The sequence below is a fragment of the Nelumbo nucifera genome, chromosome 6 (genome assembly GCF_055504915.1).
Source record: "Nelumbo nucifera cultivar China Antique chromosome 6, China Antique-T2T, whole genome shotgun sequence".
NCBI classification, from domain to species: Eukaryota; Viridiplantae; Streptophyta; class Magnoliopsida; order Proteales; family Nelumbonaceae; genus Nelumbo; species Nelumbo nucifera.
In genome coordinates, this window is record NC_142654.1 from 1,738,920 (window position 1) to 1,766,494 (window position 27,575).

At 38.2% G+C, this 27,575-nt stretch overlaps 1 protein-coding gene across 1 annotated transcript; it reads left to right on the forward strand.

Annotated features, from left to right (window-relative positions):
• The first annotated feature begins 5,102 nt into the window (after positions 1–5,102).
• On the forward strand, positions 5,103–19,091 carry CID7 (CTC-interacting domain 7). Its single transcript, XM_010275546.3, has 6 exons — positions 5,103–5,453; positions 6,437–7,304; positions 9,488–9,938; positions 11,922–11,992; positions 17,624–17,748; positions 18,378–19,091. The coding sequence occupies exons 2-6, from the start codon at positions 6,516–6,518 to the stop codon at positions 18,676–18,678; spliced, it is 1,737 nt and encodes a 578-aa protein (XP_010273848.1). The 5' UTR covers positions 5,103–5,453; positions 6,437–6,515; the 3' UTR covers positions 18,679–19,091.
• The last annotated feature ends 8,484 nt before the right edge of the window (positions 19,092–27,575 follow it).

The window sequence follows — 27,575 nt, forward strand, 5'->3', positions numbered from 1 at the left end:
TTTGTGTTTTAAGTGACCTTTGATACGCATGATAGCATGCGATGCCTTGATACTTTGAATCTTCCTTATATATGGTAAGAAGAAGGATCTAGTGATGTACCATTTTTGGTGCCTAATGATGCGCAATTTGGCAATTCCCTGTTGGAAGGTGCTTTGGATGTCGAGTCGGCTAGTTTGTTGGATCGACCTATAAAGAGGCAATGTCAGAGTGTCCGAATTGCTTCTGAACTTGAAAATAAGATCTTTTATATAGGTGTTGTTTGGCGTAGGCTTTAGGCATCATGTCCGAGATCTCTCGGAAAGACGTGGCCAACCAGTCCAAAGTCCTCGGAGGTAGTGGCGCACGTAGACTGGGTTTTGTGCCTTATTCGGTTTCCTCTGAAACATTCGATGTGGGACCTGACTTTCGGAAGGCCCGGGAGTGACGGAATGCACACATGGAGGAGGTCGGCAAACACGTCTCGCGGGTCACCACTTGGACCTCAGTTGAATCGACAAGTCCTCAAGGGAGGTCGCTCCTTGCGTCGAGGTCCCTTGGACTAGTAATGACGAGGTACCACAGGTCAGCCCAGGATAAGGTGCTCTTAGCCACTTTGCTGAGGTGCTTGAGTTGTGTATGAAGTTGCCAACTGGGACTCCATCTGGTTGGTGGAGGTAGGTCGCAACTGGGTCTCGAGTAGGTCGGTAGTTGGGTTTCCATCATTTTTGGCTAAGGCAAGTCATCGCCCTCGTGGTGTCAGGGTATCGTCCAATTGTTTTGAGATGCCACATGTCATGATCTTAGCGAAGGGTTGAATCTGCCCTCATCAATTGCCCCCACTCCTGATACGAGGTCGGTTCGGCAAAAGGAGTAGCTCGCTATAGGTTTTTGGTTCGGAATGATTGGTTCAATGAGCTTGTAGGCATCAGTCCAATTTGCTCCCCAGGTCAGAAGAGTCTAAGGGTTGAATGTAGTCTTACGCAGGACTTCGCGGTCTTGATTATTAGGGCACAAGAACAAACTCATCTGCTCGATGAGAGGCGGAACAGGCACCTCGAAGACATATACCTTACTAGGGATGCACCCGTCAAGGAGTTTTGCAATTCGGCCAAAGACCTTAAGAGCGAAGTTTGTCATGTCATCCTCAAGAGGGGCTTCCAATTATGTGATTGCCTCGTTAGGTCACTCCACTTACGTAGACTACAACACAATGTCCTTCAAGCCGGTTATCAAAGGAGTAACCAACAAGGTCGATGCAGAGCCTAGAACTGAGGTGGAGGACGATTGTGAAGAAATCGAACAAGTTTGCATGTCTGCCACGGTGCTGAAAGCAAACTAGTCTTCCTTTCCTCCGTTTCTCTTTTCTTTTATTTCAAGTCAGCAATGAGATGTTGATGTCCTTTGAGATTGATTTAAGTGTAGTAGTGGCAGTCAAAACACTACCGAGGTAGATAGATGGAGGGTCAACCTGCTTAGATCGGTTTACCTATTGCCTATGTGTTTCTAGGTCGGCTTGAGGGGGCCTTAGCTAAAAAGTGGGGTGGTTTCCCCTTAAAATTCAGTTTGACCAAGTCGCTAAAGCGGGTGGTCGTAATTTTGGCTGCCAAAACGGTGCCAAACTGCCTAAGTATCCCAAGGTCGGTGTAGGGGGCCTTAGCTAAAAACGGTTTGGCTTCCCCTTAATTCAATTTGACCAGGTCTCCAAAGCGGATGGCCATAATTTCAGCCGTCAAAATGGCACCGAGCTGTCGAGCTACTGATGTATCTCAAGGTCAGTGTAAGGGGCCTTAGCTAAAAGCGGTTTAGCTTCCCCTTATAATTCGATTTGACCAAGTCTCCAAAGCGTATGGCCATTCTGTAGTAGCTTTAAACGCAGTTGCATCTATGACATCACGTGGGATTGACTCTCTCGAGTCTACATTTGTGGGTCAATGCTGCACATGTACTACACCTGCTCCTGGAACTGTTGGCTACCCACTCCTACTGGAGCCATGGGGGGCTCACCTTGAGGAGGTGGCTCTATTGTTTGCGGGTTGCCTACTCTCACAGGAACCATGAAAGGTTTAACCTGTGAGGCCGGTTCCACATTCATCTAGCTGCCAACTCTCATGGGAGCCATGAAGGGTTTGATCAATAGTGAGGCTTTGTAGTTGGGCTGGGAGACAATATGGGCTAGACTGCTGAAGCTCGCCCAGGCTGGTTGTCTAGTTTCTGCCCCCCTTGTGATAGCAATGTTGATATGTGCGTCACTATTGGCACTTGAATGACGGATTAGTGCCACGGCTACACTGCGTCAGCCCTCGGAAATGCTAACCGTCTTCTCCTACAATAAGCTGTAGGGAGCTCAACCTGCGGGGACGACTCTACTAACTATAGGTTGCCAGCTCGCACGAGAGCCTTGAAAGGCTCGACCAGCAAGGGCAACCACAGAGTCCGTTGGTCACCAACTCCCACAGGATCCATGAAGCGCTCGACCTATAGAGGCAACCTCACGAACAGAGTTGTCGAGGCTCATCTGGGCTAATTAACGTTGAGTGCAAATTTAAAATGAGTTGAGAACCTGGCTTTTAAGTGCAAATTTAAAATGAGTTGAGGTCGTCAGGGTGGTTCCATAGTCTATTGGCCATCAACTCCCATGGGAGCAATGGAGGGCTCGACCTACGGGGGCAACCTCATAGTCTGTTGGTCGTTAACTCTTGCAGGAACCATGGAGGGCTCGACCTGTGGGGGCGGCCTCATAGTCAGGGTTGGAAGATTCTATTCGGGCGAGATTGCTAGAACTTGTTCGAGCTGATCATTATGATTCTGCCCCCCGCAGGGGTTCCTTCGATCCAGGCGTTGTTATTGTTGCTTGAGAATGCCATTACTTGAGGCTTAGAACACAGGTGAGAACTTAACTTTTGTGTAGCGTTTCCCACAGACGATGCCAATTGATTGTGTGTGATTTGGATGCTCCTAACTGGAGGGCAGCTCGGACAGTGGTTGCTTAGCTGGCCGGTCGAACTGCAAGGAGAGAAAGGCTCAAAGGACCCAGGGTGGCTTACTCGACATGGGCACTTTGATGCTTAAGTTAGTACTCTTGTTGAGCAGGCTAGATGCTTGAAGGCTATAATGCTAGTAAGCAGTAAATCGTACGTACCTTGTGTCACTGGGGTTGACATCCTTAAATAGGTGAGCTGCCGTAGGTCTCATGAAACACCTCCAAGATCTTTCGGCCCGTGTTGTTAGGAGTCCGTTCCGCTTCGTGCGAGCCAATAAGACTTATCAAGTCCATCTGATTTAGGCGAGATAAGGATAAGACCTACAGTCGTGCGGCATGATCCCAGAGAGTTTGGAGACAACTGGCTCACTTTTAGAAGTTGGCTACATGTCACTTCAGCAGATCGGGCCATCACGAGCTGCTCGGACCTTGGTCTTGGACGAGGTGCCCGAAGTACCTAAGGTGACCTGATTTGCTGAGGTAACAGAAAGTGCCGAATCAATGTCTAATTAACAGGTCGCTTCTATGTGTCCGTACATGAATAGATCGAGCCAAATCATCCCACATCAGCGCCCATTGAAGACGCCGGGTCCATGCTGCACCAAATCCATCAGCTTATCTTTTAATTCTTCTCCACGTCGCGATATATATGTTTGTTTCAATTCGTTATTTTGTATGCTTGTCAGTCTTTGACGTGCAAGACCAGGCTTTATAATCTTCTCTTATACCTTTTCAAAATTTATGATGTAGCAGCCGTTTTTTGTTTTTGTTTAAATTATACATACATCTTTGCATCATTGATTTTATTTTTGAAAACGAACACCTACCAAATCTAATGTACATAAATTTTGGTAAGGCATCAGAGAAGATTATAAATCCCAAAGGACATGAAAAGATGAAAAGCAAAGAGATTTTTATTGTTTAGTCCACCGATAAAGTTTATAACAGCCGAGGGAATTAATTAAAATTCAAAAAACCATAAGTGGAATTGTCGATAAATAAAGCCCAAAAACCTAATAAAATTCCATAAGGTGAATTAAACTCTAAAGGTCTATTTGATTCATAGTGGGGATTAGAATTGGAATCAAAACATAATCTGTTTGGTTTAAACAAGAATAGAATTGGAAATTAAAATAATCTGTAATGGATTTTCTTTCTCAATGGGAGAGAGGAAAATGGCTATTCCCTTAAATGGGAGGATAATGAAAACAGATTTCCGATACTATCCAACCAAACAATTGAATCAAAAGGGCCAATTTCAGACTCCTATTCCGAGACCTAAGTTTCCCAAGATTTTAGTTATTTCGTCACTTCAATTGCGGGGTGCGGGGGGATTTCGGATATTATACTGATTTTCTTGTATGTCCGACCAAAATCCATAGGCCCAATACATCAGTAGTACTCATCTATTCTGTGTATGAACATGGAATTGGGTCTGAGTATCGAACGCATAACTCTCGCTCTTACAAATGAATCTACGGGCAACTTTTTTTGATTGTGGAGTCCACCTAATTAATAGATTGAAGTATAATATAAATCTAGGATCCAACACATCCACCTCCATCTTCACAATTCACATGGGCGCAGGCATTGGTGATCGGTCCCACCTCACACCAATCCAATAACTAAAAGCTCCCCATCATGTGAGTGAGTGGAGGTGTGGAGCCTCGTCATTTGACTCGTCTGCTCTTATATTCCGGTGGGCCCGACGGCTTGTATTGTGTATATGGAGAGTATGGAGTCTAATCTATGGATGGACATGGACTCTTCTATCTTCTCATTCGGTTCTTACTAAACCCGCCGTGATCAAATCAATTTCATCCGTCCGATCTGAACCCTACCTGTAGAGCAACTCTTTTGACCCTTAAAATGAGCACAAAATATTTGACACGCATACTTATGTTTGTCTACGGTGCCAAGTGTCAATCAATCTACGGAGTGATATAATTGGCTTAGTGATGTGTCTTGTTGGCAAACACATGCAACGTGGCAAGACATTGAATGCCGGACTGCGACTGCCTGAACTACGACCACGCAGACGCAGCCGCAGCCCTGCCCGAAGGTAATTTCGAAAATTTCAGCAAATGAAAGGGTATTTGTTGTTAAAAATAAATAAAATATTTCGTGGTTTTTTGATTCGACGGTCAATAGTCGAGGGGGAGGGATAGAAAGAAAAGAACGAGAGAGAGTGGGGGGAGAGTCTCGTCTCGACTCGTTCGTATAATCAAGTGGTTTGATATGAAACTTGGTTGTGTGGTCATGGTGGTCGCGAAGAGGGCTTGAAAGCAAACCAGACGAAGCTGCTCAGTGCTAGAAATACCAACTTCCAACCAATCAATATAGAAGAGGCCCCCTTTTTTTTTTTTCTTTCGTCATCGTTTCCTTTCTCTTTCTTTCTCTGTATCTGTAAATATTCGTCGCTTATCGGTTTCTTCTTGCTTTAATCGATGAATAGATTCGACTGGGTTTCGCCTCTGCTCGAGCTTCGAAAAGGTACGTGGGGAAGGAAGGACCTCGTTCTGTTTTCTGGCTCTTCAGATCTTTGGAATCTCTGTTTGACTTTTCCCTTTGCCTGCTCGTTTATTTGTGTACTTTCATATTATTTTTTTTCTGGTGTTTGTTTTGGGATTTTTCGCGGTTCACTGTTTGGAGATTCAAATCTTTAAAGATTTGGACCTCTTTTTAGTTCTCTCGTTGTTGATTCTTAATGTTCGTTTAATGTGTGCCAGTGAATTCAAATGGCACCTTATCCGGTTTTTATGCTATAGTTAGGGTTTTGTATTAGTTTATCCATTAATGTTGTGGATTCCTATTTCCCCCTTCTTCTGTTGGGAAATTGATGGAATTGCATCTCGTCGATCCCATATTATGTTATTGTTGACTTTCAGCCTCCTGCTTTGATGTTCTAATTTCTAAATTCAGTGTTATGCTGTTTTATGCGTCTATTTCCCCTTAATTTTCTTTAAAAACATTCATTTCTTTTTTCATATCAGAAATCTTTGTTTCTTATTTAACATTAATGCTGAACAATGGTTAATGACCATCAGTCGGTGGCTCCATATGGGATTTTCTCAAGAACCTATATTGCTATTACTTTTCAATGGTCCTTAACAGTTATTAAATGGCTGATATTAAAATGTGCAAATTCAGAGGCATAAAGGTCTTAGAATTAGGATTTTCTTGTTTTATGGTATGCCAATTTTGTCTACATAAATATACAATTTCGGATTGTGGCTATCCAATGTTAAATTATTCTTTTTCAAGAAAGAGGTAAGGTATTGTATATTTGTATTATATCACCACTATAAACTGCTTATCAAAAAAAAAAAAAAAACATCAGTTTAAGCTTCAAAGTTACATGTATGTGTCAAGTGTGAATCATGTACAGCCAGCAACTATACACCATACTGAGCAAGCGATAATTTGTTTTATTTTAATTATTCATCTATCGTGATGTTTTTTAATTTCTCTTGCAGGGTTTGGGTAATATTTGCTGGAAGCTCCATTTTATTCTCTAGGCTTTTACATGTACAATGTGATTTTGTTTTATTTTGAATGATGATGAGCTTGTCCAGTAAACGTATCACAACCAACAATGCGAGACTAAATACACCAAGTAAAACTACAACTTTAAATCCAAATGCTACAGAATTCATTCCTTATGCTCTTAGGAGTCCATCTGGAACCACCGGTTTTACAGATGCATCAGCTAGGCTTGATGGCTCAGCAACATCTGGAAAAGCAGTGTTAGATCGGTCAGAATCCAGTGCTTCAAATAACTCCGATGATGAGGTCCACCAGTACTGGCGGCACCAGCTTCCTGATGATATTACTCCAGACTTCAAGTTCACAGAAGAAGATGATTTGCAAGGGCCAGGGAGCTTCTCCCTTACTGGCTTGTCCATAACTGATGAGGATGACACCTCAAGTTTTTCTGCATCCACAGGCAGTAGCCAGATGTTGAACAAGATACAGGAATTGTCTTCTTGTGGCATTGATGGTAAAAACACGGTTAAGAATATGAGATATTTAGTCCCATCATATGGGGAAGATCAATCAACTGCTTTCACAAATTTACCCGCTTATCCTTGGGAAAAGCAATTCATTAATGGTGATCAGCACATCAGAAATGGAAATGGAGAGTTTCCTTACAGTGGGCACTCCAGTGTTGGATTTCTAAATCATGCGTTAAGTAATCACATGGTTTTGAGTGATTCTGACCTGAATCCTGTGGAGTTTTTGGCTTTGCAGTTCCCTGGTTTTGCTGCTGAAAGCCTTGCAGAAGTCTACTATGCAAATGGGTGTGACTTGAACCTAACTATTGAGATGCTCACTCAACTTGAGGTATGCTCTATTCTTCCATTATAACTTATCTTTATTCAAGGAAAGGACACATGCTTCTCATAGAATTTTCTTTGTAATAGAGAGTGTAAATAACCTTTTGTTTTTTATTTCTTGGATGGTTTGGGATAGTTGCTCAGGATGGTTTGGGATAGTTGCATATCTGTTGTTCTAGCAGGCAAGGCTAAGTGCGTCATCTTTGTCTTCTGCAACCTACATATATGGTGGGACTACGTCACTATTTGCCTTCTGGTGTGTGATTTCATAAGTCCAGCATGCCTGTTAGATGTAGAATTCAAGAAAAACTGCACAAGGCATTATCTACTTGGTAGTTGGTACTAGTACTTACCTCTTAGCATGCTATACTCCTTGGAGCAATGATGATTACATGTGCATATTGTTCCATACTCTTGCACACCATCCAAGAGTTGGCCTACCCCCTCAGTACTCTTGATTTAGGTGTTGCAGAATGAATATTTTGTGAGATGAAGGGAACTTTGTTGTCAATTCTAGGGGTAAAGTCTCGTTTTTTTTTTCATTGTAGGTCTACTTGCTTGTGTTATTGTTTTTTATGGAAAATATGATTATTTCTTGCTAAAAGATTTTAGAATCATCTGTTAGGATTGTTTTTCTTTTTGTTTAAAATTGATTCTACCAACTTTCTTACCTGAACCCTTGAAACTGTCTTTACCATATTATGTAGCTTTTTGCCATAAGAGCTTGTGCATGCTGTCCAACAGTTTTCCTTTTGGCTCTGTTTGATTTGCTAGAAAGAGGTGGGAAAGATGGAATATTCCTAAAATATTCCACTTTCCCATGTTTGTTTTGTGAGACACACGAAAATGGGATAGGAAAATAGGGGGACGTACTTTATCAAAAACTGGGATTTGGGGTCGCACAAAAACAGTGCGACCCCGGTGAGAAAATAAAGGGAAAGAGTATCGGGCTTGCTTGTTAAAAGAGTTTGTTGTCTGTCTTCTCCACCTCCTATGCCCAATAGCAGCATCCAAGCTTCCGGTGACATTTTCAGATAGATGGTTGTCTCCACTTCCTATGCTGCAATCACAGTGGGCCTGGCTGCCATGGTTTCCGACAACCAATTGCCAATGCTCTCTCTCTCTCTCTCTCTCTCTCTCTCTTCAGCGTTTGATTTCCTTCTACCATTTTACTTCGATCAAGATATAACCTATTTTTTCTTGAAAAAACAGAGCTCTTTTCTTCTCTTCAACTCTCCATCTCTTACTCTATGTTATCTCCCCTGTCTACTACATGGATATTACTGTTCTCCTAATACAATGATTTCCACCAAATGTTTCCAAACACCACTTCCTTCGATTAAAATTGTGATTTTCATAAATTATTTCCAAATGCACTCAAACTCATTCTGATAATTAGTTATTTTCAGAATTTATCCAACTATAGAACAAATAGATGCCCTTCAACTGTAACAGATACAATGTTCAAAGCCCAGAAACCAATAAACGAATCCCAACTTTGGCAAGGCAGTAGTGTTGAAGCCCAGCTTTAAATCTCCTCTAAACCTGAAAAATTGCAATCACCCACCATATGTTCGACAAAATTCCCTGTCAAATACCTTCGCTTGGAACAGTCTCATCCAAGCCCATGTCACCAGTCGTGATCCCTATCATCTAATTTGGAGCTTATGGGCACTTGAAATCACTACAGGAAGAAAAAGAATTTATGAATCATGATACTATAGGACAAAGTGGGTTAAAGTGCCTTCTCACAAATGCCATTTCATGGATAGCAATGGTCCGTTGTTATGTGAAAAATTTTGGATTCAATGAGTTTGAAACTATTTAGAGGGACAATTGATTTTTTGGAGCTAAATAGTTTTATTCTCAACTCTGGTTTATGTCATGTTTTCTCTCTTATTTTCTCGTAAACCAAATGATGGAAAATGAAAACTTCACACTTTCTCATCCCATCATTTCCCATCCCACCCAAATCATCCCACAAACCAAACAGAGCCTTTGAGATTCTGTAACTTCATGGCCATAATATACTTGCTTTTGCTCTTATTTTGAAGAAAGCAAGCATAGTTTGTTTTTCTTGGGGGGGGGGGTATGCTTGCTAAATATATATTGTAAGTTGTACTTTTAATAATTACCTAGGTGTACTCAGTGAAGGATCCATTGTTAAATACAGTATACTTATAATTGCAGCTTCAAGTTGATAGTGGCTTGAATCAGAACCTTAGCTCAAAAACCTCATCAGCTCCAAACCTCAGTGCGCTGGACTTCCCTGCACTTGCTGTCTCAACTTGTCAAAATGGTCCATCAAAGTATTCAGCAAACGCTATAGAAGAAACTACAAATCCATACCAATCATCTGACAAGGATAATATTCTTTTATTCAAGTCCAGCTATTCCACATCATCTAGAGGTGCTACAGATTTTGCTTCAGCTGTCAGAAAATTGGCATCTCAGGATTCTGGTGAATGGAAATATGAGAAAAATGGTTCAATGCACACCAATGTTGGTTCAAGTAAAAGTTCCCTTATCCTATCTAGCTCTTACAGTGGTGGGCACGGAAAGTCCACTTATGGTGATAGGTTACAAAATCATGGTTCGGCACGGGCTGCTCCTGTTTGGCTTGAGACTGGAGAAGCAGTTGGTAATGTTTATGGATCATTTATCTTATTAAACATCACTTTTTTGTACACATATACATAAAATATATCAGTGTTATCAATGCAGTTTGATGATAACTAGTTGCTTTAGTCTTCTCTAGTTGATGTGATGATTAACCAATGCTTAGGTGCTAACTAGTAAACCAAAAGAAGATGTGTTCTAATGCCACCCTATAAAATAAGTTTTTAGTCTGCAATTGTGCAATAAAAGAATGATATTTTACGTTTTACTTGCAATCTTTGTTTTTGCAAGCATAAATAAAAGATCAGATAAGTTGGGTTTTACAGCCTTTGTTTCAAAGAAAAAGTGCATCCTTGCTGTTTGATATGCCCTTTGTTTGTCGCTCTGTACCAAGACAGCACTATTGGAAGAGATGAACTCCATTTTCGTCTTATATTTAATGCTCTATTCCTATTTTAAATACTATCAGTAAACCATCATAGTTGTTGAGGTGTCACCTAGGTGACAAAAATGATAAGGTGGCTGCTTTATTATAACATCATTCATATTTCTACATTTTACTAATATTTGACTTAATACATTCTATTATATACTATATATCATTACACTTTGTTTTAAAGTTTTACTATTGATATTTAAAAGATCCAAGGGTTTTGTTAAGAGAAAAAGAAAGAAAGAATAGTATAAAGATCTCTCTCTCTCTCTCTCTCTCTCTCTTCCTCCCTCTCTCTTATATTAAATAAAACAGCAGCTCCACCTTGTTCTTTGTCTTTCACTTTTTTTGGTAAATCTTTGTCTTTTAGTTATTCCATACCTTAGATTTTATCATAGAATTATATAAAATTATCTTTTTGATAATAAAATAAAATTTATAAGGACAAAGAATAATACAAGGAAGGTAACCAGAAATCACTTGAGAGAAAAATTTAATTTCCAACCACAATACCAACCCAAAGACTCAAACAAAAATTATAGCCTTCTTTAGTTGTTAATTTGATATGAAGTTGCTCTAGTAAATTCTTATTATATTAGTATTGTTTTTGAAACTATTGAAATTAGTGTCTTTGAAATACTATTGTCCTAGGTATCTATCAAGAAAAAAAAACTATTGTCCTAGATATGATGATTTGCCATGTTTTGAGAGGAAATTTGATGTTCTTAATAAAGTGAACTGCTAGTTTTTTGATAAATATGCATGATGAATGGTATATAAAGTATTAAAATTAGGAAACTAGGAAAATGTAGTTTTTTAAGGTTGCATTTTGTAAGAGTGAAAATGGTGAATGCATTTATGTGTATGCAAATTTGTTCAAATAGAAGGATGCAAATGTGGTCCAATTTTGCACTTATAAATTTACAGTGTCTTGTTGGTTGTGACGGGTGCAAACATGAATCTCAAGGCTGGAACCAACCTATTTTACATTGACCAACCTTGAGTGAAACGTCTGCTTCCATTTTTTTGATAGCAAACTGCTCTCACTTTGAATGCAAAAACGGTTGAAAAAACAGAATTACTTACATTTTCAGTGCAAAAATGTTTTCCTAACAAACACCTGTAAAACTGCACTGGAGTGCAAATTCACTGCAGTTCTGCATTTGCACTTTATCTAAACACAGCCCTAGTGAAATTCTTATCATCTATGCATTGCCTAGGCACCAGCGTAGTAAATACTTAGAGATATAACAAACAAATAAAGTTCTAAACTAATTTCATGGTTGACTAGGTTGATTGGTCTACCTAGCCAATGCTTAGTTTGTCCCAGGTGAATGCATTACGAATATCAACAAAATGAATAGACCCTTAGTGACATTTTGGTGTAGCCAATGCTTAGTAGGTCTAGCTCTTAATTGACTTGTCAGTTGACATCTATGGTTAGTCAACAACTCAACATTCCGATAACACTGATATATGTATGATGAACTACTCTGCTTGTGCTTATACACATGCACACACATAAATGGTACTTTTGCTTTTATATTTGCTTTAACAATTCTAAGATGACAGCAAATATGTATTCTGAGCTGAGGGGGGAAGCACGTGATCATGCACGCCTTCGTAATGCATGCTTTGAACAGGTATTGGAGTTCATTGCTGTACACATTCACCTCAGAATGATGATTGTTTTTAATTAATTTGTTCAAGTTGATGCATATGTCAAAAACTTGCATGCAGATATTTCTTTTGGCATTGGAAGAAAATTTAAGCAATCAGATGTCACATGTGTAATATATGGACAAGTACTACACTATAATTAATTTGGGGACCCAAAGAGCCATGAGGCCCATATGATCTCTTCACCCTCTGTTAAGAGTGCATGTTTCGGCCTGAAAATCTTGTGCAATGTCTATAAAAGACTGTTGTAGAAATTTATTTTGAATTTGAAAAGTTGAAGCTTTGAATAGCCATTATTGATTGATAAATCTTGAATACAAGGTGGCTTACAGAGTCAACTTGTCCCGGGGGATGAACATACTGCCACCCCCAAAGATTTCCTTATCTAATGGAAGGTTTAGAATCTTCAGATAGGTCAAATTACTCCTTTACATGGAAGAAATAAGTAAATTGTCTAGAGTAGAAGCCTAATTGACCTGATTAGACTCCCATTTCTAAAGTTGGGGTATTTGAGAAAGGAAACTGTGATTAATAAACTGCTCTCCAACAAATTAAGGTAAAAAATAGTTTCACCGTGTCTTACTTGTAAGCAGTAAATATAATATGCTCTTGAAATGATATAATGAAACTATGAATAAATAGAGGTATGAAAATAACACATTTCATCTTTCTTTGGCATAGCTTCACACCATCTGTGGTGTTCAATCAAACATCTGAGCAAAAGGAATGAATTGAGTTGAGTAGCACAATAAGAATTATCACTTTGCTAATTAAATGTTCTTTTATAAAGCCTAAATGAACATGCTTTTATAAGTCTTCAGGATACGAGCTTGTTGTGGTTTCTGATGTTGGTTTAAGGTTGTGAGGTACCAGGAAAGGGGAGTTAGTAAATTTAATTTTGATGGCTGTGCTATATCCAACAGTTGTTCTTCTGGGGTGGGTTTAAACATTTAGAGATCAAAATAGTAACATTTTACCTAGTTTCTACTCTTCTGATTGGACAGAACTGATAATAAAGAGAGGGCTAAGCAGCAAAGGTATTAGCTTCTTTCTCTATTGAATAGCTTGTTCAGGTGGGTTCCCAAAAGAGCTAGTTTTGTAGCCAATTCACTTGCTAGGGGTTTGATCTGCCGACTTGAGAGCATGCTTTGTTTTTTCTTTTGTTAAGCTCTATGCTATCTTATATTTCAGCTGTATTTTCTCTGTTATTAGGTTAGTAATTCGTAGGTCTCTGTAATAAATGCATGTCTGATTGTTAATGATCAAAAAATGTATTTGATATGGCTTTGGAAGATGCCTGTTTTTATGGTGCTGGTAATTGGTTTGGAAGGGAGATTTGGTCTTTGTGATAAATCCTTGTGGGGAAGCTCCATATAAGGATTGTTCTGGAAGTGTAGAAAATTATCAGTTTGGTTTGCTAGGTTTCAATTTTATGGCAAATTGTGCATTGCTTTTATGTGTCAATCTGTGCAAGGGAATCATGGCCTAAGTTGTCCTGAAGGTAAGGAGATCATGTAGTCTAATGTTCTATGTTCCAAACAAGTTTAATGGATTTGAAAGTAGCTGAGTAGAGACATGGTGTATGATACATCTTTCAAAATTGCCAAAAGACAATATGGTATTCATGCATTTATGGAGTTGCAAGAAGACATTATCATATGCATATTGATCACAAGGTGGCATATTATATGAAGCAATTGAGTTATACTCTCTTAAACTTTAAAAGCATAATGAGATTCAACTGTAGGCATTTGATAAATAGAGAATGCTCTTGCTCATCACGTCTCTCTCTAGTAATGTCCACCCTACAAAGCATTGCATTTTCTTCCTTGGTAATTTTTACAAGATGTTCATTCATTACAAGCAAGAAAAAAACAAGATATTCATTCATTTTGAAGTTGAGTGGATTTAAATAACAAAGAAAATATCCATTGTGACCCCCTCTGGTATCTGTCATTCACTTGTTCTACCCATGGTAGTTTGAACACAACTACACCAGTGCACCCATTATTAAAACCTGGCCATTCTGTTGTTGGATGATGGACATAATTGAAGTGGTACTTAGATCCTCTAAATGATATGCCTCTGTCCTTGTTGCCAAGTGTTATTTCACAAGGTGGGTGGTAGACAAGCCACTATGGAATATAACCTCCATGGAAGTGACTAGGGTTTTTTTTCTCATAGTTAAAGTAGGAATTTATTAATTTCAATAGAATTGTGCATTATGAACAGCCCGTGGAGAGGCGCAAGCTGTGACCTCTCCTAAATAAGAAAATAAACAGACAGAATAAATTACAACTGAAAAAACAAAATCAAAATTGAGCCCAGCACAGCTTCCTTATCTTCTCCTTGCTTGGCTAAGTAATCAGACACGGTATTAGCTGATCTCCCCGCCCATTGTAATCTGACATGCATGTTTCTTGTTAATCACTTAAACTTCTTGATTTCCTTACCATAACACCAAGAGATAGACTCAGGATCCTTCATCCATCCCACCATCACCTTAGATTTGCCTCTAATCACCAAATTCTCCACTCTTAGCTCATTTGCAATCTGGGTTCCTGGCATGGCAGTGAGTAATTCAACCCTTGTTGAATCTCCTACTCCCACAGAACCCGAGAATAAGGTCAAAACAATACCATCCTTGTCTCTAAGAACCCCTCCAATTCCAGAAGGACATTGGTTGCCTGGATTGCCTCGACTATCTCCAAGAAATCCTTGATTTCATTCCCAGAAGTGACTATGTTTATCAAGCACAATCTGAATATATCATACATTTGTTCAGCATTTTGCATATTCTTACTACATTTAGAAAGCCATAAAATACCAGTTATTTCTCCCAACTTCCTGTCCAAAGGATTCCAATTGCGTAGGCTGTTTTTGTTTGCAGTGTGAATTTTATTTGCACTGGTATAATTGTATAAATGAATAGGAGTACAAATGGGCTGAGTGTAAATCCTGGTTTACTTTTTCTTTAGAGTTGATTTTGTTTTGTTTGTTTGTAAGTATAATAGGAAGTAAAATGATGTGGCCCTCACTTTATATGAAAGAGAATTGAGGTGGGAGGAAGGTTATTTGTTCGGGAGTAAGGTAAGAAGCAAATTGATGCAGTCCCTACTTTATTTGAGAAGAGAATTAAGGTGGGAGTGCAAATCATAGTTACAAACAAACAGATGTAAATTTTGTATCTGGTTTAGATTTGCATTGCAAACAAATGGAGCCTTAATGAAAGCTTGATAAATAATTCAACCTTTTCTTCTATTACCAAAATTTACAATTTTTCATTTCCATTATCATTACCCCTGATATGTATTAGAAAAAGGAACCAGGCAAGGTGTCAAATTCTTTGTATTTTCTGAGTTGATTCCTCTTTCCTCCTTTTAATTGATATAGTTCCCCAACTGTAATAACTCTTTACTAGAAATTGGGCTTTGTAATCTATTCATAAATCTAACTACAGTGCTCTGACTTTTGAGTTGATGAGCCAAAATTTAGAACACATTGAGTAATGCACTGCAATGCTTCTGTGGTAGTCTAGTATCACTATCAATCAGTAATGCAGGCTTGGGATTGTTTCAGCATGTTGGTGATTATCCATATTACCTATACATCTAGCATACCAGCGTCTGACATGATAGATACAGCACTTGAAACTGCTTGGGCACTCTCTAGACGTGCTCTATATTGTTACCACTTTTAAAACATATAAAACAGTGTAATTTTACAATTTATACAATAGCAATCTGTACATAATAGATATTTGATTAAATTTGTCATGACATCAGTCTTGAAAAATGACAATTTAGCTTCAAAAAGTAGAAATAGAATTGTCATATTAAGCATATTACATGGGATACCTTATCTGTATGTGTCCAAGATTTTAGGAAAGGAGTCATATTCTCACATTGTCAATGTTCGTTTATCCCATGTTTGGTCATCATAGGTGATGATACGACCATTGCATATTGTTGGGAAACTTTCCTAGAAAGAATCAACTCTGGTGATTTGCTTCAAAGAAAGAGACCCAAGACATGCTTATCCCCACATAGATGCATTCTCTGCATAGCTGATGGGGAGACTGGTTATCACCTTTTAGTTACTTGCCATTTTGCCAACACAATTTGGGAGTGGGTATTCTCCCTTTTTGGGTGTAGGTGCAACCCCCCTTTGAATGTGCAAATTTTAATTACTGATTTTACTCTAGATGACTTGCTGAGAAAGTGGGAAGAGGTTGCCAGTTCTGCCCAGGCTAGAACTGGGCTAAGTCCTTCTTGGACCCCCTCCCCCTACTGGATATATAAAGCTGAACTTTGATGGCAGTAGTAGAGGGAACCCAGGACTATCTGGTATTGGGGGAGTATTCAGGGATGAGAATGGGAATGTTTGAGCCATGTTTTTAGGTCCAAAGGACAAAGGAATTGAATATAAAGAGGCTTGTGGTTGAAGGTGACTCGAAGGTGGTAGTAGGGTGGCTGAAAGAAGATAAGGCTGGGTTGTGGAACTATAGCAATGAAAAGAAAATTTTCAAGTGGTTGGATATGGAAGTAAAGTACAGTTGGGTGAAGACTGAAGAGGTCTGCTAACTCTTTTGCTGATGGATTAGCCAAGCAAGGGGTGGCTTGGGAACCTATGTTTTGGGCTCTTTTGTAATTCTGTTTTACTGCTTTTCTGGGGGCTCTTACCCCTGCCTGGGGAGTTAAGATAGTTTATCTCTCCTTCCTTGTAACTAATATTTATATCAATTTACGAAAGCTTTTGTTATTGATAAAAAATGACCATTGCATATTACATTAATGTGGTAAGCAGTACCTCCTACAGAGAGATGCTAAAGAAGCATGTACTGACTACACTGTTGGCAATGTTAGGTTCGTCAGTGATATCATGCTTATTAGTACTTTTTTTTGATACAATAGGAAGAAGCAAAAACTATCTGAGCAGAGCCCTGCCCCAATAGTCCATATTACAAATGTAAATAAGATCCCACAAGAAGCCTCTTGACAAATTGATAGGGCTTTGTGGCCCATGTTTGCCAACTAATCGGCACTCTAGGGGGTGTGAGTGCTTGATTTCCATCACTTGTCCCTCCTTTATTCTACTACAGTCTTTAATTATCTGTTGACTTGTCCATGGAGGTTTCATGTGCTTTCTCAGAAATTCAAGTCATAACTTTATTCTCCCTCTATCTAGCTCTTTGTGTATCCATTCTCAGCTGCCAACTTGCAAGCTTCCAAGGCTACCCAGCGTTCAGCTATGGTGGAGGAAATACCTAGGTTACCTGCATGAGTGAATAGGAAGGTCCCCTGAAATCTCTTGCAATTCATCCAAAAGCACATACCCCACTTAACCCGCAGGGGGGCGACTATTTCCTCCTGCAGGGGGGTTCACTTAACCCAACTTTCCTTTTTATCCATTTTTTTTATTGTTGTTTGATTTGTTTCCATGTAATGTGCAAGAGCTTTTCTTGCTGGACTTTCATCTCTATTCTTAAACACTTTGGAGCATCTATTTTTCCATATATACCATAGTAACTTTTTTCCATGCTTATTAGTATTAGTGCACTATGTTCTCCTACTAAAATACACTCCTTTGAACAGGCCCGACAAGCATATCTTATTGGCAACAAGGCTCTTGCAAAAGAATTAAGTGCAAAAGGACAGCTGCACAATGCGCATATGAAGGCAGCTCATGAAAAAGCCCAAGAAGCTATCTACAGACAAAGGTTAGTCCTCTCCAACCAGCCAAGTGAAGATTTTATTGCAGTTGTACTGCACACATGGAGAGAGAAGTCCTGTGAATAAGGCCAACCAGAGATGGTTGTAGTTTATTTCCAAAAATGCAATGGGAACACTTATCAGAAGAAATAAGATGGGATCTTCTTCAAGCAAAAACTCTGCACTCTGCAAGCATTTGGGCATCCAGCCGCACATTGGGAACATCTTCCTATGAATTTAACATGCATGCACGGAGATATTCCCTATGTGCAGTTTGATGCTGTGTGCACGGATTTTTGCTTGCAGGAGATCCAGGTTCTCCAAAAATCTGTTTAAATTGGCTGATATAATGGAAAATGGCAAAATAGTCGAGTGTCATGGTACATGACAAAGTGCAGTAAAAGTTGTACAATGTCCTATTATAAGTTTATGAATAATGATGCTACAGGCGATGAAAGATCATTTATCCTTACTGGTTTAAGTTGGTTTTATATAATATTGTCTGGATAGTTATTTGAACATCTTATGGGATATCAACTGCATCTTTAATTGGGTGGTTGAAGCTGTGAAGAAAATGGTTGGGTGGGTTTTCTTAATTAAGTGCATTTGCTGGTTATGCTGGTTCACTGTCTTGCAGGAACCCGGTTTCTCCAGAGTTCCAGGGCTATAGAAGGGGACAAGAGCAGATGATAGACCTTCATGGACTCCATGTAAGTGAATCCATTCGTGTGTTGAAGCAAGAGCTTAGCATCTTGAGGGCTGCGGCCAGGTCCAATGAACAGCGCCTGCAGGTCTATATTTGTGTTGGAACGGGCCATCACACCAAGGGTTCCCGCACTCCAGCAAGGCTTCCTGTTGCTGTGGAACGATACCTTCTTGAAGAGGAGGGCCTTGACTACACAGAGCCTCAGCCAGGGCTGTTGCGAGTTGTGATATAGTTCAGGGACATGACACAGTTATGTTGTAGGAGTTTTTGATACAATCAGAATGACCAATCCATCATTGTCGACTTCATTCTTGTATGTGTACATGGGAAAAGGAAGAAGAGAAATAGAGAAGCAAAAGCCTGAAAAGAGAACTGAAAAATTTAAGAAAAAGGGGGGGAATGCAAGGAAAAGAGGAGGAACTATTGTTAAGGTTTATGGTGGCGGGGTGACTATCACGTCACATTTTGGAAGTCTTGGGGCGAGTATCCACAGGCAGTTCTCAATTCTATCCTTTTTTTTCTTCTACTGTTTATTTATTTTCTTCTTACAAACCCCCTCCCCCTCCAAAAAAAACACACCCAGTTGTAAGCCTGTTACTCAGAGAAGTGATGTACATGATATCTTAATGCAGTAGCTTGGTTTCACTCGATGCGTCATCCGATGGGTGGCTAGGCTGAAAATATTCAGTAGGTTTTAAAGGGTACTGTTACGAATCATATCATATGTTTTTCTAATGTGACATTTTCTTCTCATGCAACATCTAAGTAACAAAGATGATCCATCTATCAAAAAAAAAATCCTGATTTGTTTGACATCTTTATCTTAATGTGTCAAAAATGTCTGGCACATAACCATCTCACTCTACCAGTAGAGAGATGTTCTACAACAGAGGTGTGTTCTTTGTTAACATCACCCAGTAATATTGACCCCCACCGCCACCACCACCAGATTTGGATAATACTTTTCCTGTGACGCCAAAAGAAAAAGGTTCGTTCGTTTTTCGGTAAGTTATTTATTCGGGTAAGTGTTTCTCGGGAAATATTTGCCCAGGCAAGTATATTTATTTATGTTCTTTTATTTCTTATATAAATAAGACAATCACCATTTTAGCCATAAAAATCAATTATTAAAAGGGATATTTTTATCCCATTCAAGTGTTGGCAATTTTCCCTCGGATGGAAAAGTTATTTACCTACTAATATCCAAAAAAATATATCCAATAAATTTTTTCTGGTTCTCACATAAATCTAAAAAAGAACATGGAATTCTTGGTCAATGGGAATTAAAATTCCATTGACCAACTTTTCCTCCTCTTAAAATCCAAAATAAGAACATTCCCAAAATATCGTGTTTTCACCAGATTGGCTCACGTTATTTGCTACCCAGAGATGCTATTCATGTTGTTATATGATTGTCATCTCCATGGACCATGCATCCATGACAACATGTAATATGAAACAGTTGCAGGCAGCTATGAATCATTGAGCGGTGTTATTGGACACAAAATACCAAAATCTCACACATTAATTTATGGGTAAAAGACTTAAACATACTCTGAGTTTTCATAAACTGACTTAAACATATTTTAAAATTTTCAAATAGACTTAAATTTACCTTAAGGCTGATCCCACCGGCTTTAAACATACCTCCATCAATGAAACAACCCATTTAAAATTTTTAAAATCCTATTTTGCCCTTCTAAGCATGAAAGAGAAGAAAGAGAAATGAGGTGGAAGAACAACTTGCCTGGTCTTTAATTTAATGCACCTAAGGCTCAGTTTGTAAGGAATACAAATACAAATATGTACTGTACAAATGCATACAAAATACAAGGTTTTGCACTCTACATATTTATATTTGTACTCCTTCCAAATGGACCTAAGCTGTAAATGCAGAGACTGACTTGCCTGGATACGATTGCCATTTTGTCTGATACTCTGATGTCCTTGTTAAACTAGAAGCATTACATGAAGAAGATAAACTCCCAATCATACTTGCTTGGAAAATTGATTATATGGCTGGACCGTCTATGCATTCAATCAAACTATAAGCACCAAATCGATTGATTGTTCTGTTGATCGAGGAGTTCCTCTCTGAGGTGGTCGGTGAGTTTGCATTGGTAGTTTTGCTCACAATAAACCACACACATTACAGTGATTTTAGAAACAGGTTTTGTTGGGTGAATCTCCGAAGAGAGAAAGGGAGTAAAGAAAGACAAGCCTTGGATCCATGGCACCGAACATGGGAATGGGAGGAGAAGCTTCCACCAAGCTATGATGTTTAGTGGACTGTATGAATGAATAATGATATGGTTTGATGAATGGAGAGAGAGATCACCCTAAATTTATCAAATAAATACTTAGGGTATGTTTAAGGATAAAAAATTATAAGGTATTTTTAAGTCTTTTTAAAAAACGTAAGGTACAATTGAAAAAAAAAAACTCAATGTATGTTTAAGTCTTTTATCCTAAGGTTACTAGGAGAGAGGTGTGATAATATTGAAAAAGCTTTGATCAATTAAAACTCCCTCAATTTGATGAATATCAACTGGTTATTATTTTTATGATAGAGGTTGAATGTTTATATGGTTTTCTGCAATCTTACCTTTTTTTTTGTACTTAATGCCATTTTCGGTTAACCTATAAAAAAACGGACAGTTAACCGAACCAATCGGTATATATATTTATATGTATATTTTATAAATATTTTTATTATATGTCACATATTTTCTATGTATTTTATATAAATATATATTCATTATATATAAATATATATTTATAATGATCTATTTATAAATATATTATTAAAATATTTATAATATATTATATATCATTTATTATTTATAATATAATATTATACATATATTATATTTATATAATATATATTATAAATATAAAAAACCGAAAAACTGAAGAACCGAATCGGCAAACCGGTGGTACCGGTTCAGTTTACAAAAAGGGGCCATGGTTCGGTTAACCGAACCGTGGACACCCCTACTTCATAAATGTTGATTACTATTTGGGGAAATGAAATTTGGGGGTAGTGTCAAGTTAGTATCCAAATTTTTAAACATGTCACTGTATTACCTAAACTTTCAAAAAATACAAATTGGTCCCTGCTTTAACCAACTATCTATTGAAAATATCAAAACTACCCTTCAAAAGAAGACATTGTTCATTATCTTCTACTTTGGAACTGAACTGGTTATGTTCAAAGAAAAAGAGAGAAAAAACATGAAATATGATAGAGGAAAACAATAACTAAAAGCAAAAAAACAATTAGACAAGAATGCATTTCAGATCTAAAGGTAGAAGGCAATGACTTCATTAGTCTAAAATATCAAATACCTTAATCGGCAGGCCTGTAAATGGTATTCGAAAATCCAAATTCAAATCCGAGATTCGACACAATCGAATCGAATTCGGATAGTTCGAATCAGATATTCGGTCGAATTCGAATATGTAGTGATCCAATCCGATAAATATCCGAACCGATATATATATATATATTTGTACATTAATATAATAAATAAAATCTCTTAGGGGTAAATGAGAAAATTTGTTCCTCAAACCCCCAGTCAGTCGACCCTAAACCCTAAATCACTCGACATTTTCTTCTCAGCCCAGGTTTTCTTCTCTCTTCCATCTCTTTGCAAACCCTAACCCTAATCCTCCCTTCGCCACCACAGTCGCCGTCGCTTGAGCAACCACATCGGCCACACCAGCAACTCGACGCCACTCGAGCAACCACCATCACTATCTCTTCTATCTTCTCCTCTATCTCTTCTCTTTCAAGTTTCAAATCTCGATTCATTACCGCAACCGCTCGAGCAACCACCATCACCAACAAGCAAGAGGCAACAACAACGTCTATGACAGCGGTCGAGTGACAGTAGTCTCGATGGCAACCACCATCACCAACAACAGCCATTATCTTCTCTATCTCTCCTTCGCCACATTGCCATTGTCAGTGATAGTAGTCTTGACGAGAACCACCATCATCGACGACAAACATCATCTTCTCTACCTCTCCTTCTCCATCGTCGCACTGCCAACACCGCTCACCGGCCACCACTGCCATCGGTCGAATTCGAATAGAATCGAATATTCGGTTTGATAATCGAAACCGAATTCAAACTCAAAGATTTGATATCCGTCGGATGTCGAATCAAATTCGAATATTAGGGTTCATAATCGGTTTCGAATTCAAATCTAGCCTAATTCGATTTGAATTTGATCTGCTTACAAGCCTATTAATTAGTTCAGTCTTAAGGTAGAAGGCAATGAACAATATCTACTTTTGAATAGTAATTTTAATATTTTTAACAGATAACTAACGATCAATTAACAGCAGAGACCAACTTGACACTTTTTGAAAATTTAAGTAATGGAGTGACACATTTAAAAGTTTAGATAGTAACTTGACACTACCCACGTACTAAAACGGAATTTTCCCCACTATTTGCTACCATTTCCATTTTCCAAGTAACAACTAAGTCGATGATGGTGACACAGAGAGCGGGAGGCAAACAGTTCATCCGCGTTCACTTTTCGCTCTCCTTCCTATGCGGAGATTTTTATGGATTCCAATCTGGTGGTTGTAAAGTGTTCATGTTTCTTTCTTCAAAGACATTCAATGTTTCATGGAGGCAAACAGCATTTTGGTTTCGTGGGCATATTAGCGCCATATATAAGCATGGCTGTTTATTACTTTTGACATTATTGTTTAGTTTCAATACTTATATGTTTGTTTTGTGGGCGTTTATTGAAAATTAAAAATGATGTCACATTAGTGTTAGGTACGCATTATCATTTATTGTGTATGACACCATTGTTTGGTTTCAACATTTATCAAATAAATAGTGAAGTATTTATGTGCATGAGTCATTTGGAAAAAACATCAAATCCTTATTTTCTCCAATGCCTTAGTGTTTCTTGAAATAAAATGCTTATGTGGCATATTTTATGGGGTGCTAATATGAGATGGAAAGTAAGCACCATTTAAAGTTATGCCTAACCAAACAATAAAAACAAAAAATGTTTAAAGTTTTCAAAATAAACGTTTAAAGCAATAAACACCCCATCTATAAATACCCATGGAATCAAATACATATTAAATAAACCCTAAAAATCATAAACACTTGAATTTATGTGCATGATTCATTTGGGGAAACATCAAATTCTTGTTTCCCCTAACTACTTCAAATCACCTGCCAACGAAGCACGTTTCAACCCTTTACAAACATGATCTTACACCACATATCTCATACATGGCGGTAGGGGTGTAAAGTGTAAACGGATCAAATTCGAATTGGATTAGGTAATATCCGAATTTGAATCTGATTAGAAAATTTGATATCCGATTGATATTGAAAATTAATACTCGAATTCGAATCCGATTAAATATTCGAATATTCTGTTCGAATTCGATTAATTAATTATTTTGGATAATTGATAAATATATAAAATAAATATTTTATTGATATAAAGTATATAAATATATAAATTATTTATATAACTTAATTATTATATATATAAATTATATAAAATATTTTATATAACATATAAAAATTAAATAATCGGTCGAATTCATATATTTATCGAATCGAATCAGGTCATATCCGAATTCAAATATGATTAATTATTCGGTATTAATAGGATATCCGAATTTGACCGATTAAATATTTGAATTATCCGAATTATTTCGAATATCAAATTTGAAATCGGATTTTTGAATACTGTTTACACCTCTACATGGTGGGTCTCACTTTCATATGGTGAGTCTTAGTCTAATGATGAGATATGTAGTGTTAGATAAAGTTGGTAAAGGGTTGGAGTATGTTTTATTGAAATGAAATACTTATCTACATCCTCTATGAGGTGTTAATATGAGGTGAAAAGTAACTTCATGAGGTATAACCTGAGATGCTTATAAAATGTCGAACCAAATAACAAAAGTAATAAACATTTAAAATATCATTTTTTAAATACACATTAAAATAAGGGTAAATCTCATAAACTACCCCTACTGTTTAGCAAATTGACATACAGTACCCCTACTATTTAGCTATTGTCTTGTGCTACCCTTAAGTTTTCTGGCAATTGTCTAACACCTCCCTTGCCCTTAATTTTCCGTCACACTCTATTCACAAGTGACATCACATAAGTATTAATTATTTTAAAATTCCAAAAATACCCTTATTATTCATCGCCACTGTTGGAGCATCGCCACCTGTGGCAATTGCATGACCACAAAACACGACGGCCACCTCATAGATGACAGAACACCAGGACCACTTTGATGTCTCTAATTCTCCACTCATCACTCAAATCACTTATCTGTTATAACACACAGGTTGATTCCCTACTTTGATTAAATACAATTAACCAGAAAGAATTTGTAGCAGACAAATAGTCACAAGAAATATCTGAACTGCAACCCCTCTGCCTCTACTCTCTCCTTATTCTTCTTCTTCTTCCTCTCTTCCCCAGTATGTGTCGTTCTCAGACCTTGGAAATATCAGATTTTTTATCGTCTTCGATTTGAACTACTATCTCCTAGAAAGCACCGCCGCAGCGCTATTCACCACTATTCATTTTCTTTTCCAGTCGAACTAGCAGTGGCAGCAATACCAAAACTCTCCCTCTAGATGCCAACCACCATTGCTATTCTTCCACGCTGCAAGAAACTGTATTGACGGAAACCGTACGGCCATGATGGTACTTCATTGCATCCCAGTTCGAAATCAAACAAACATAGGGTTTCAATTGATATACAGAGGTGGAAAGGGAGAATGAAGAGGGGAAGGGGGTAGAGCTCTGCTCAAGCTACGTATATCAACTCCAATTTGGTTTCATTTTGGCTCCTCGTGGAGTCGCATTTTCTGCTTTCCTTTACAAACCCATTTGGGAAGCGATCGAAAACAAGGAGAAAAGCTTTTTATCATTGGTTGTTTGATTGACTCTCTACACCTCCATCCAACTCGGTTCCTCTCTCTGTATCTCTCATTTTTCTCTCTCTTTCTCTATTTTTCTCCACCATCATTTTAGTCATCTTTTTCTCTTCATTGTAACCCCTTCCCCTGTTCTTATCTCCACCGTTGCAATAGACTTCCCTTGTTTACTGTCTTCAACCCTGACATGGCGAAAACAAGAAGGGACTTGTTTGAAGGCTGCAAAGAAAACTAGGTCCGATTGGGAAATTTTAGTTGAAACTTCCAGGTCATTTGAAAATCGGGCTGGGCATCGAACCAGGCCCTTGTGATATACATTGGTGTCTCGTTTTTCCCTACTATTGTCCACAAGTTTCGATCTTTCTTCTTGAACAAATGTCTAGATGATATTGCCAAGTACTTGGTATCACTTGGTCTGTGCAAAGAATCAGAGCGATTTCTTTTCCCCATTTTGTTGAATTTTGGTTCTGGTAGTGTGTCTGACAGCCAAGTGCAGCTTCTGGGCGGGAAGGTTTAGTCCAGCATCTTCCACAGAAGCTTCGCCGGTTGTATCGCCAAGCCCCAGAACAATCCCTTTAGCAAAAAAATCCAAAGCATGACTCCGAGTCCAATCTGAAGCTTACTGTTTAGCAAAAAAATCCCGTCAACATCTTTTTTTCTTCAACTTCCTTCTCTCCCTTGAATGGAAGCTCTCCCATGTAAAGATGACCCCGAGTCCAATCTGAAGCCCCTACACCCCATCCAATCTTTAGAATAAGAAGATTGAACTAAGAAAGGTACCTCTTTACACAGGCAATGAAAGGTATCTCATCCCCCGTTCATTGGAGGTGTAGTCCAAGTTACTTAGAGCAGTGCTAAAAAACGACATCCTCTCCAATAAAAAGCAATGAACCAGTCTACACAGGCACAAGCAGTTGGGTTTTATTTTGAAATTTTACTGAAAAATGGCATTCTCTCTGATAAAAAGCAATGAACCAATCTACACAGGCAGTTGGGTTATATTTTGAAATTTTGATGAATAGTAAAGGGCAAATTCAATATTTCATTTTTTTCTGATAGTGTTTATCGACATATCAATTGTCAAAAAACTTAAGGATACCGCAAGACAATAACTAAACAATAGAAGTACCGCATGTTAATTCGCTAAACAGTAAGGATAGTTTAAAAGATTTACCCTTAAAACAATAAACACCCATCTATACACATGGACGGAATCAAACAAATAAATGGTTGTAGGTTATATATATTTTAGGCATTTTTTTGGAGTTCTGACACCTTCAAAATTGTTTTATTGGTTTCTCAAATTTATTTACACACCCCATGAGAGGGATAAAACTCAAATTACCCCTATTTTTTTATTAATGGTGTATCATTAGTTTTACAATCCGCTGAATGGCTATTGCCATTAATTTATCCGTTATCTTGTTTTTTAAAAATCGGATTAATTGAAAACAATAACTATTTTGTGTAACCAATGATAATACTCCAATCTTTTTGGAATTGGATGCCCAAACACATTCTTCCGGCTATAACTGCAGACACCAGAGTTTTGTCCTCTCTCCGCTCGTGAGAGTTTTGTCTTCTCTCTGTCTATGAGAGTTTGTGCCCTTGTCTGCTTGTCTTTTTCGTGGTTTTGAGCACTGGTATTCATTTTTTTTCGACTGCTTTCACGTGTGGAATACTCTTTTCCCTACTGTTTTCTCTTGTCTGTGATGGATCAACATATGGCGGCGTTATCATTGATGGATGAAGAGGAGGAAGAACTGATCCTAGAACAGGGGACCGAGAGTGAAAGTCTGGTGAGATATGACATGTGCCTAGTTGGTTGTTTCCTCACTGATAGAAGTATCAACTTCAATGTCACGAAGCACAGAATGGCGAGTATTTGGCGTCCAAGGAAAGGGGTGGTCCGTGGACTTATGATAATCTAATCAACGTTTTTTATTCCAATTCTTTCATAGTATGGATTTAAAACGTGTCTTGGAGGGTGGTCCATGGACTTATGATAATCATGTCCTATTGCTGCACCATCTAAAACCAGGAGAGATCCCTAATCAAATACATTTGTTTCATGTTGATTATTGGGTGCAAGTTTACGACCTACCAGTAGGCTTTATGTCTATAAACGTGGGAAAACAATTAGGTAATTTCATTGGGGAGTTTTGTAGAATATGAT

Bases quoted from the DNA above. Each gene is read 5' to 3' on its own strand.
- CID7 (XM_010275546.3), top strand. From the start codon at position 6,516: ATGATGATGAGCTTGTCCAGTAAACGTATCACAACCAACAATGCGAGA. The intron at 11,993-17,623 runs GTATTGGAGTTC...TCCTTTGAACAG, and splicing joins GTAATGCATGCTTTGAACAG to GCCCGACAAGCATATCTTAT. The intron at 17,749-18,377 runs GTTAGTCCTCTC...ACTGTCTTGCAG, and splicing joins GAAGCTATCTACAGACAAAG to GAACCCGGTTTCTCCAGAGT.